Source organism: Chiloscyllium plagiosum, unplaced genomic scaffold (genome assembly GCF_037043375.1).
Source record: "Chiloscyllium plagiosum isolate Xiang-an unplaced genomic scaffold, Cpla_swu_hap1 HiC_scaffold_6, whole genome shotgun sequence".
Classification (NCBI taxonomy): domain Eukaryota; kingdom Metazoa; phylum Chordata; class Chondrichthyes; order Orectolobiformes; family Hemiscylliidae; genus Chiloscyllium; species Chiloscyllium plagiosum.
This window is the reverse complement of record NW_028270144.1, coordinates 103883865-103896186: the sequence shown is the minus strand read 5'-3', so window position 1 is coordinate 103896186 and position 12322 is coordinate 103883865. Positions and strand designations below refer to the sequence as shown.

The 12322-nt window shown below is 38.9% G+C and overlaps 1 protein-coding gene across 2 annotated transcripts in view; it reads right to left on the bottom strand.

The window, feature by feature from the left end:
* Window positions 1–12322, bottom strand: part of atp7b (ATPase copper transporting beta) — a 102080-nt gene that overhangs the window by 42271 nt on the left and 47487 nt on the right. For both annotated transcript variants that reach the window (XM_043692153.2, XM_087988301.1), the window contains exons 10-12: window positions 4009–4136; window positions 2470–2624; window positions 572–706 (exon numbers count right to left, since the gene is read on the bottom strand). In XM_043692153.2, the coding sequence (XP_043548088.2) occupies window positions 572–706; window positions 2470–2624; window positions 4009–4136 (418 nt within the window). The remainder of the gene's footprint in view (window positions 1–571; window positions 707–2469; window positions 2625–4008; window positions 4137–12322) is intronic.

Sequence of the window (12322 nt, the reverse complement as noted above, 5' to 3'; positions counted from 1 at the left end):
CAATGCAAAACGTTAGGGACAGGCCTCTAAAAACTTCCCCACTTCCCCTTTTGTATAAAAGGGGTTTGACTGCAATAGGCCCGAAAACTTCAAGGTCTCTTTTCAGGTAAATTATTTAATGCTAAAGAGCAAGCATAAAGGCAAAATATTGCAAATACTGGAAATCTGAAAGACACGCAAAGAATTCTAGAGAAACTCAGAGATCTGGCAGTATCTGTGACAAGAGAAACAACATTAATAATTTTAGTCCAGTAGGAGTCTTCTTTCGAATGGAAGAAGTAGAAATTCATTCACTCAGCTATCTACCTGAATTAGTTGGATACTAAGTATATATAATTCAGTGGTACAAACAGCTGTTTAAAATAAATTGTTTCTTGGCCAAGTATCTACCTGCAGCTAACTTCCTTACTAGTTTCAATTCTCATGTTTGATTTAAAAAGGACCATTAAAAACACGCATTGTGTGCAACACATACAAGGTTACATTTGCTTACCCAAACATAATAGAAATTCTTCAATGTCTCAGGCCTAATTCAGACTGCAATGATTACAGGAATGTCATTGCTACTTACTGACAAATAAATTTTGATGGCTTCAAAGTCTGCTAAGCCAATACTGATCCAGACAGTCAGTGTAACCACAGAAATACCAACGATAAATGGAACAAAATATCCACTCAGTTTGTCTGCAAACTGTTGAATTGGGGCCTGGAAAAGTCAAAATATACTTTATTTAGATTCAAAAAGTGAATAGCAAATTAAAAATTAAATGATCACTCTTAAAATATTAACCCAGATTTCTACAGAAAGCAGATTTCACCCCCTTTGTTTTACCTCTTCTTCTTCACCCTCAGCAATTTATAATGCTCAAAGATGAGGTTTCAAATTATTGATGCAATACTAGAACAAAACGTTTTCACTGCAGCCGTGGTCCAATTTTTCAAAGCTATCTGTTTTTTATTGTTTTAAACAATTCCAAAGTTAGAAGAAGATAGCTTTCTTTCTGCTATTTCCAAACATTACTTCATCTTTTGTGACACATGCAGGTCAGAAGGGACCTTTACATTTTTTTTTGCATTGTTTTAATTTCATAGAAATGTCTTGTGATAGAGTTAAAAATATAAATGATGGCCTATAATTTAAAATACAGAGTGAATGTTAGGCAGAAAAGTTTGGGTGTGGGTTTGGGTTGGGTGGACAGATAATGCTTTAAACATCAGAATCTCAACTCAAACTACCCCTAATCCACCACTTTGGCTTTTGAGGAGGAAAGGTGGACAGATGATTAACCTGCTCAAAAGAGGCTGATTCACACTTCAAATTCTTGCCAAATTTTCTGAGCCTCAAGATACCCAACAACTGAACAACTACGTTTATTCTTTACAACACTAATGCCTTTATACTTCTTGGATCCAGCAATGCTGGCCTAGTTGTAATTGAGAATACCCTTCTCCTGTGCATGCAAACTCCACTCCAACCACTGAACTCCAAACCTCATCCCACTCATCTCTGATTGCCTTTCTCTATGCATCTGATATGCCACAACTCGCAAAACAAGCTTACAATTTCCCATCCTGCAGGGCTCAGTGACAGAAGTGAGGGATAAGTGTGGACAGTATTCCTTCTCAGCTGACTTTATGCACAGTCGTGAGAATTGTGAACTGTGGAAGTACTGTACAGGTTGCTTGTCAGCTCTAGGTTGTGTACATCAAACAAAATTTGGAGGGATCAATAGTGCAGGATGTACATTTTTCTATTGGGAAATGGCTTGCTGAGGTGTTCCCTGAAGGTTATACTATTACTCTTTTGCATTTTTCTAAATTACCTAGACACAGATGTAGACAATAGTGTTATAAAGTTTGCAGATAATGTAAAATAATAGATCATGAGGAGGATAGCTTTAGGCTTCAGGATGACCTGCTGGTGAAAAGTGTGATGCAATTCAGTTAGGAAAGATTAATATGGAAACATATGTTCACTTTTCAAAGTTATAAATCAGCATGATATTCAGATAGTTTAAAGTTGACAGGGCCAATTCAAAAGGTGGTAATAAAAACATATGAGCTACTTTAATTTATAAAAACAATAAAATCATGCTGGAACTTAATAGTTCACTAGTTAGGCCTCGATGGACAACTTTGGGCACTACATTTCAGAAAAGGTGCAAAGGCATTAGAAAGGGTACTGAGGGGATTTGCCAGGATGTTATGATGTCTGACTCTAGATTGCATGCACCCCTTTCATATAGTGTGGAAAATTTATCTCCAATGAGTTCATTCAGTTTTGTCATTCTTTACTCCATTTATAAAAAATGATTTTGCAAAGCAGCAGTCAGAAAAATACATGTGAAACATGCCTTTTTCTAACATTATAATTCCACAATGCTATAATAAATTGACAGCAATCCTAAAGATGCTTTTGACATATGCAAAAGTCTACTTAATTGTGCTATGCAAGAATTACATGCCTACCTTTGATATCTGTGCTTCTTCTACCAGCTTAACAATTTGCGACAATGTTGTTTCTGAACCAACATGGGTAGCCTGAATAAGCAGAGAACCCTGTGCATTAATGGAACCAGCAATCACTGCATTCCCTACTCTTTTAACAACTGGCATAGGCTCTCCTGTAAAAACAAAAGAAGTAAGTTAATTGTGTACTATTAGAATCTGTAGTCTTAACTCCATAGTCCATCATCACATTTTACACCCCGTTTCAGGGCAATATCAAATCAAGATGACAATACAGAATAAGCTAAGCAGTCATCAGTCCTTTCCAATGCCTACACCATCCTTAGACCATGAGACCTAGATCTAGGCCCTCCATCATCCCTGCATCCAGTTTGTCTGACCTTGTCAGACTATTATTCACTTCAACAAGGTCCTCTATCATTCTTCTAAACTCCAACAAATACAGGTCTAGTCAACCCAAACTCTCCTCAAAAATCTCCCATAGTACAGGAATCAGTCTGGTGAAGTTCTGTTCTCTCTGGCAAGTAAGGAGATCAAACCCGCACAAAATACTTCAGGTGTGATCTCACCATAGTCCAGTACAGGTGCAGAAAGACATCTTTGCTCCTGTACTGAAATCTTTACAACAAATAATATCATAAACAGACCAACATATCATTTGCCTTCCTAACTGCTTGCTACACCTGCATGCTTTCTTTCAATTAATCAGATCCTCAAACTATTGCCATTGAATTAACATTCTGTCATTGCAATCTTCCTACTAAAGTGGATGACCTGCTGGATAACTGAAAAGTGAATTACAAAATGAAAGTTGAGTAAAGTTTGTGTAACATTTCAAATCCTCAATAATAATTTCCTTATTCTTACTCAGTTTATTGTTAGGAAAGATTGTTAAATGAAGCATTATCCATCAAAAAATGTTCCATTTTGCTTTTTTTTAAAATTAAGAACTGATCTTACCACAACTGAATAGCATTTTTCCCCACCACCAAATCACACATGGTACTTTTAATCTATTATCCATCACAACATTTCTAATTAATCAATATGTATGCAAAGCCCAACAAGGCAATGCAATACCACCAAAGATAAAAGCAAAGTTAGGAAGAGAATGGAGGAGAGTAAATCAAAATGGAGTTACAGGGGAGATAAAGCACTCCATACCCTGCAATGCCACATTTATTGGAGAAGCATCAGACCTTCTTTAATAGGTGCCAGCAGGCAATTTGTCAATTAAATCTTTAATGATTCTTCCAAATGGCCAAGTTTAGCATCTGTTTCAACGCCTCACCCAAACTAATGTCTTGTGCTAAAGGCAGGTAAACCGGTTTGCAGGTCAAGACCTCATCCTGATTACCTTTTGGATATTTTAGGTAGCAAAAATCCTAAGGAAAATGTTTTGTTTCTGATTTCCAGCATCTGCTGTTCTTTGGTCTACTTGTTTGGGAAAATGTATAATGATTTGGCATAGTAAAAAAGAAACATTGGAAAGCGCACAATAAGCCTGTTACACTTGAAACATAGACAATCAAAACATACCTGTAATGAGAGATTCATCTGCCATAGAACATCCTTCTATTACTTTTCCATCCACAGGAAACTTGCCACCAGGAACCACCTTAATAATGTCACCTCTTTGGACAAGATCTACAGCTATCTGTTCCTCACTGAAGAGAAGGAAAATGACAGAAAATATTTATATTGGAGTATTTCAAACGGCATTTCAGAAGTTTTTTTAATTTCTGGTATAAACTCCCCCATCCTCCACACCCATTAAACTTGTTAGTAATATAGAGACTTTGCACTGACTGGTCAGGTAACCAATGTAACCTATCATTACAGAGAAAACTTCCTGCTGGTTTCAGAAGTCACAAAGTATCAGAAAGGCTTCCTCAATTCCAAAAACTGACATGCGAGATTTATTGAATCATGTCAGAATAAAAATCTTGATCAGATGGGCCAATGGGCCACGGAGTGGCAGATGGAGTTTAATCTAGATAAATGTGAGGTGCTGGAAAGACAAATCAGGGCAGAACTTCTGTATTTAAAGGTAAGGTCCTGCTGAACAAACAGAGCTTGGAGTGCAGGTTCATGGTTCCTTGAGTGGAGTCCCAGGTAGACATGATAGTGAAGGCGGCATTTGGTATGCTTGCCTTTATTGGTCAGTGCGTTAAGTATAGGAGTCGGGAGGTGATGTTGTGGGTGTTCAGGACATTGGTTAGGGCATTTTTGGAGTACTGTGTGCAATTATGGTCTGCCTGCTATAGGAAGGATTCTGTAAAACTTGAAAGGGTTCAGGAAAGATCTTTACAAGAATGTTACCAGAGTTGAAGGGTTTGTGCTACTGGGAGAGTGAATATGCTGGGGCTATTTTCCCTGAGGATTCCGAGGCTGAGGGGTGACCTCAGAGGTTTATAAAATCATGAGGGACATGGATAGGGTAAACAGACAAGGATTTTTCCCCATGGTGGAGGAGTTCAAACCTAGAGGGCATAGATTTAAGGTGAGAGGAGAAAGATTTAAAAGGGACCTAAGGAGCAACTTTTTCATGCAGAGGGTAGTGCATGTTTGGAACGAGCTACCAGAGGAAGTGGTGGAAGCTGGTATAATTACAACATTTGAAAGGTATCTGGATGGCTATATGAATATGAAGGGTTTAGAAGGCTATGGGCCAAATGCTGGTGAATGGGACTAATTTGAGTTAGGATATCTAGTTGGCATGGACAAGTTGGACTGAATGATCTGTTTCCACAACTCTATGAATCTATCAGAAAACAGGTTAATAAAAAAAAGCTTTAACGATCTTTTAGTGGACATCACCTTTGGCTCGATCCTTATTCAATGTAACACCAATTAGCATAACTTCACAGCGTTGTTGATTCACCTACTCCACATAGATTCAGTGCTCAAGAAAACAGTTCACCATCATCGCTCCTTCTAATTTTCTTTCCAGCTATATGGGCCTCTAATCACATGCGCAGCACTGATTTTCAAAATCATAAGTCAATGCTGCGACTGCTGTGCTCAGAATCTTGAGAGTGGCAAGGATAGTTCTTCACCACTACCTTCACAAGGGCAATTAGGGATGGGCAACAAATGCATGCTTAGACAGTGGTGCCCAAATCCCATGTAAAATAAAACATTCCGAACACTTAGTCTCTGCCTTAATGTTAACCATTCCGTTTTTATGATGTAAACAATGGCAAAACAGTCTCCCAAAGCAAATACAAATAAGGACTACAATCACCACAGGTTATACAACTCCTCAAACTGGATATGGTGACACTGGTGCACGAAATGGGGAAGAATAAAATAAATGCAATACTTTTAACTTAATCCATTTGACAGCGACAGGATAGATTCAGGTCAAATCTAGGCTTTAGATCCTGACTAATTCTATTGTCCATTGAAGTCCATGTGGCATATAAATCAATTAGGTCAAAAGGCTTGGCTTCCGGTTGTAAATTTGATTTAAATTTGGTGTTAACACTGACAAGATTTTCCAAGATTTGTTTTCAACATAAAAACAAAAGCAAAATACTGCAAATATTGGAAATCTGACGGAAAAACAGAAAATGCTAGTGAAACTCAGCAGGACTGGCAGCATTTGTGGAAAGAGAAACAGAGTGGTGTTTCAAGTCCAATAATGAGTCTTCTTCAGAACGCTCTGTCCACCGATGCTGCCAGTCCTGCTGAATTTCATCCCTGTGTTTGTCTAATGGGCCTATGTTAACTTTGGCTTCTCTCTTTTTGATCAATTTAAACAAGATCTTGCTCTCCCATCTTGATATTACTTACAAATTTACGCTCAAAGTTTATCTTCTTGGACATCTTCAACCTTTCCCTGCAGCAGGCCACTATCCCTGTCTGTTTCAAGAGGGCCAACATCATCCCTGTGCTTAAGACGACTCACGCAGCATGTCTCAATTACTACCGCCCAGTGGCCCTAACCGGTGGTCATGAAGTGCTTTGAAAGATTACTCATGGCATTAATCAACTTTGACCTCCCCACTATTGACCCACTCCAATTTGCCTATTGGACCAACAGAGCCACATCAGATACCATATCACTTGCCCTTCACTCCTCCCTAGAACATCCTAACACCAAGAACAGCTACGTAAGAATCCTACTCATTGACTACAGTTCAGCTTTCAACACTATCATCCCTCGAGACTGATGATTAAGCTTAGTGATCTTGGACTAAGCCCCACCCTCTGCAACTGGATCCTCAGCTTCCTGACCCACAGGTCACAATCAGTGAAGACTGGGGACACTCAACACTGGAGCCCTCCAGGGGTGCATACTCAGCCCAATATTGTACTCACTGTATACCCATGACTGTGTCGGCAGGTACCAGACTAATGCCATTTACAAGTTCGCTGATGACACCACCATAGTCGGTCGAATCTCCAATGGTGATGAAACAGACTACAGACAGGAGGTGGAAGACCTGGAAAAATGATGTATTGAGAACGACCTAGCTCTCAACGGAGACAGTTACAGAGACAATCACAAAGGCCAACCTCCCATCTACAGAATCCATCTACCAGGCCCGCTGTCAAGGAAAGGTCACCAGCATTCTTAAAGATTCATCCCACCCTGGCAATGTTTTTCTACAATCTCTACCATCGGGGAGAAGGTACAGAAGCCTGAACACACACGCCAGCCGGTTTCACAACAGTTTCTACCCTACAGTTGTTACAATACTGAATGGACTCACAAACTCTTAACATTCGCCTGTACCTGTGTTTTTGTTTTTGCCACTGTTTACCTATTTACAATCTATGCTCCATAACTATGTGATCTGCCTGTATTGTTCGCAAGACAAAACTTTTCACTGTGCCTAAGTACACGTGACAATAAGTCCAGCTCAATTCATCTTTTCCCTTTTTTTTGGTAGTCTTTTGTTGGTTTTTAAATTCTTATTAATCCTCTATCTTACAATGTGGCAAAGATTAATGTTTTTTTTCTTTCAAGTTGATGTTATCTGTAATTTCCCTGGTTACCAATGGTTGGCTTATCTCTTTCCTATTCTCATTTTTCCTCAATGGGATATATCTTTGTTGCAAGCCATGAACTATTTTTAAAATGTATGCCATTGCTCCTCAGCTGCCTTTGTCACAAAACCCCTTCCCCAGCTCACTCCTGCCAGCTCTGCCCTCATTTTCTGGTTATTTAAGCTGAGTGCAGTTGTTTCTGACCCAAGTTCCACCCTCTCAAATTGAACGCTAAATTCCACTAAATTGTGGTCACTGTTTTATCCTGACATTATGTATTGAATCTGCCTCATTGCACACTATCAGATCTAAACTTGTCTGATCCTTCTTGGATCCATAACATCCTGTTCAAGGAACCGGTCTCATCTCATTCTAAAAATTTTTTGTCATGGCTACCTCTGCCAAACTGATGATTGTGATCAAGTGAAAGCCAAAGACATCCCTGATTAATTTACTGCCTTTGTTACATATCCTCATTATCCCCTGAATTACACTGTGTCCCACTGTATACTGTTATGGGTCCTGCTGAATACTCCTACCAATGTTTTTTCTCCCTTTATTATTTCTTACCTCCACCCACATGGATTCTACATTTTCAGATCCAAGTTCATTTCGTGCTATTGTATTTATCCCATCCATGTGAACAATGTTATTCCACGATTCTTTCCTTTTGAAAAGTCTTATGCCCTGAATATTTAGCTCCCAGCTCTAATCTTGTTGTAACCACGACTCTGTAATAGCTTTAAGATCATACTCATTAACTTGTATTTGAACCATTAAATTGTTAATTTTGTTGTGAATATTATCAGCATTCAAAGAAAATTATATTTAATACTCTAAATATTCAGTGCAGTTGTACTAGTTTTGCTTTTTCAGTAGCCTTCAGATTACAGGGAAGGGAAAGGAAGGAAGGAAAAAAAGGAATGAAGGAAAAAAAGGAAGGAAGGCAGGAAAAAAGGAAAGAAAAAAGGAAGGAAAAAAAAGGAAAAAATGAAAAAAAGGAAGGAAAAAATGAAAAAAAGGAAGGCAGGAAGGAAAAAAGGAAGGCAGGAAAAAAGGAAGGAAGGAAAAAAAAGGAAGGAAGGAAAAAAAGGAAGGAAGGAAAAAAGGAAGGAAGGAAAAAAAGGAAGGAAGGAAAAAAAGGAAGGAAAAAGATGGAAAAAAGAAAGGAAAAAGGAAGGGAAAAAAGGAAGGAAGTAAAAAAGGAAAAAAGAAGGCAGGAAAAAAGGGCAGGAAGGAAAAAAGGAAAAAAGGAAGGCAGGAAGGAAGGAAGGAAGGAAAAAAGGAAGGAAGGAAAAAAAGGAAAAAAGGAAGGAAAGAAAAAAAGGAAGGAAATAAAAGGAAAAAAGGAAGGCAGGAAAAAAGAAGGCAGGAAAAAAGAAGGCAGGAAAAAAGAAGGCAGGAAAAAAGGCAGGAAGGAAGGGAAAATAAAGGAAAAAAGGAAGGAAAAAAGGAAGGAAAAAAGGAAGGAAAAAAGGAAAAGAAGGCAGGAAGGAAGGAAAAAAGGAAGGAAAAAGATGGAAAAAAAGGAAGGAAAAAGGAAGGGAAAAAAGGAAGGAAGGAAGTAAAAAAGGAAAAAAGAAGGCAGGAAAAAAGAAGGCAGGCAGGAAGGAAAAAAAGGAAGGAAAAAAAAGGAAAGAAAAAAGGAAGGAAAAAAAAGGAAAAAAAGGAAAAGAAGGCAGGAAGGAAGGAAAAAAAGGAAGGAAGGAAGGAAAAAAGGAAGGAAGGAAGGAAAAAAGGAAAAGAAGGAAAAAAAGGAAGGAAAAATGGAAGGAAAAAAGGAAGGAAGGAAAAAAAGGAAGGAAAAAAGGAAGGAAAAAAGGAAGGCAGGAAGGAAAAAAAAAGGAAAAAAGGAAGGAAGGAAGGAAAAAAGGAAGGAAAAAGATGGAAAAAAAGGAAGGAAAAAGGAAGGGAAAAAAGGAAGGAAGTAAAAAAGGAAAAAAGAAGGCAGGAAAAAAGGAAGGCAGGAAGGAAGGAAGGAAAAAAAGGAAGGAAAAAAAGGAAGGAAAAAGGAAAAAAAAGAAGGCAGGAAGGAAAAAAAAAGGAAAAAAGGAAGGAAGGATAAAAAGGAAGGAAAAAGATGGAAAAAAAGGAAGGAAAAAGGAAGGGAAAAAAGGAAGGAAGGAAGTAAAAAAGGAAAAAAGATGGCAGGAAAAAGAAGGCAGGAAGGAAAAAAGGAAGGCAGGAAAAAAGGAAGGCAGGAAGATAAAAAGGAAGGAAGGAAAAAAAAGGAAGGAAAAAAGGAAAAAAGGCAGGAAGGAAGGCAGGAAAAAAGGAAGGAAAGAAAAAAAGGAAATAAAAGGAAGGAAAAAAGGAAGGAAAGAAAAAAAGGAAGGAAATAAAAGGAAAAAAGGAAGGCAGGAAAAAAGAAGGCAGGAAAAAAGAAGGCAGGAAAAAAGAAGGCAGGAAAAAAGAAGGCAGGAAAAAAGAAGGCAGGCAGGAACGGAAAATAAAGGAAAAAAGGCAGGAAAAAAGGCAGGAAGCAAGGAAAAAAGGAAAGAAGGAAGAAAAAAGGCAGGAAAGAAGGAAAAAAGGCAGGAAGGAAGAAAAAAAGGAAGGAAGAAAAAAGGAAGGAAGGAAAAAAGGCTGAAAGGAAGGAAAAAAGGAAGGAAAAAAGGAAGGCAGGAAAACGGAAGGAAAAAAGGAAGGCAGGAAGGAAGGAAGAAGGAAGGCAGGAAAAAAGGAAGGCAGGAAAAAAGGAAGGAAAAAGATGGAAAAAAGGGAAGGAAAAAAGGAAGGATGGCAGGAAAAAAGGAAGGAAAAAGGGAAAAGGAAGGCAGGAATGAAGGAAAAAAGGAAAGAAAAACAGGGAAAAAAGGAAGGCAGGAAAAAATAAGGCAGGAAGGAAAAAAAAGGAAAAAAGAAAAAAAAGGAAGGCAGGAAGGAAAGAAAAAAGGAAGGCAGGAAAAAAAAGGAAGGAAAAAAGGAAGGAAAAAAGAAGGAAAAAAAGGAAAAGAAGGCAGGAAGGAAGGAAAAAGGAAGGAAGGAAGGAAAAAAGGCTGAAAGGAAGGAAGGAAGGAAGGAAAAAAGGAAGGAAAAAAAGGAAAAGAAGGCAGGAAGGAAGGAAAAGAAGGCAGGAAGGAAGGAAAAAAGGAAGGAAGGAAAAAAGCCTGGAAGGAAGGAAGGAAAAAAGGAAGGCAGGAAAAAAGGTAGGAAAAAAGGAAGGCAGGAAGGAAGGAAAAAGGAACACAGGAAAAAAGGAAGGAAGGCAGGAAAAAAGGAAGGAAAAAGGAAGACAGGAAAAAAGGAAGGAAGAAAAAAAAGGAAGGCAGGAAAAAAGGAAAGCAGGAAAAAAGGAAGGAAAAAAGGAAGGCAGGAAAAAAGGAAGGAAGGCAGGAAGGAAGGAAAAAGGAAGATAGGAAAAAAGGAAGAAAAAAAAGGCAGGAAAAAAGGAAAGCAGGAAAAAAGGAAGGAAGGCAGGAAAAAAGGAAGGCAGGAAGGAAGGAAAAAGGAAGACAGGAAAAAGGAAGGCAGGAAAAAAGGAAAGCAGGAAAAAAAGGAAAGAAAAAAGGAAGGCAGGAAAAATGCAAGGCAGGAAAAAAGGAAGGCAGGTAGGAAGGAAAAAAGGAAGGCAGGAAGGAAGGAAAAAGGAAGACAGGAAAAAGGGAGGCAGGAAAAAAAGGGAGGCAGGAAAAAAAGGGAGGCAGGAAAAAAAGGGAGGCAGGAAAGTAGGGAGGCAGGAAAGTAGGGAGGCAGGAAAGTAGGGAGGCAGGAAAGTAGGGAGGCAGGCAGGAAAGTAGGGAGGCAGGCAGGAAAGTAGGGAGGCAGGCAGGCAGGAAGGAAGGAAGGAAAAAAAGGAAAGAAAAAAGGAAGGAAAAAAGAAAGGAAAAAAGAAAGGAAGGAAAAAAGGAAGGAAAGAAAAAAGGAAAGAAGGAAGGAAGGAAAAAAAGGAAGGCAGGAAGGCAGGAAGGAAGGAAGGAAGGCAGGAAGGAAGGATTAGAGGGAGATGATGGAATAACAGTAAGTCACTAGCACTGGCCTCTGGACTAGTACAATGCCTCGAGGTTGCAGGTTCAAATCCTGCCACAAGCAATAGATGGAATTAAAATAATTCAATTAAAAATTAATAAAATCTAGAACTGAATGGTGTCTCTGCTCCAACGATGAACGTGAAACAATCTTAAAAAATATGGTTCATTACTTTCCTTTAGGGAAGGATATCTTTTGTCGTGACCTATTCAGGATGGGGGCGGCACAGTGGTTCAGTGGTTTGCACTGCTGCCTCACAGTGCCAGGGACTCAGGTTCGATTCCAGCCTTGGGTGACTGTATGTGTGGAGTTTGCACATTCTCCCTGTGTCTGTGTGGGTTTCCTCCAGGTGCTCTGGTTTCCTCCCACAAGACAAAGTTGTGCAGGGCAGGGGAATTGGCCATGCTAAATTGCCTATAGTGTTAGGGGCAGTAATCAGGGGTAAATGTAGGGGAATGGGTTACTCTTCAGAAGGTCGGTGTGGACTTGTTGCCCAAATGGCCTATTTCCACACTGTAGGGAATCTAATCTAATCTAGGGAATTTAATCTAATATGTCACTCCAAATCTGCACTAATATGGTGGAGTCTGAACTGGGTAAGCAAGCAACAGCATTTACGGATGGACAACATTAGCTGGCCTTTTAGTGATATCCACATCCCGTGGGAAAATAAACAAATTTACTTTAAAAAAAAATTGGAGAAGACTAATGAGAGAATAAAAATTGAATGTTCAATTTTAAAATTGATTTACTTAAATGCAGTTTAAAAATAATTTTTCACCCTTTCAATACTTCATCAACGCATTCTTTTATTTATAACTCCAGTCATACCGACTTACAGCACAGAGAAAGGCCCTTCGGCTCAACACATCTGTTCCCTGAAATA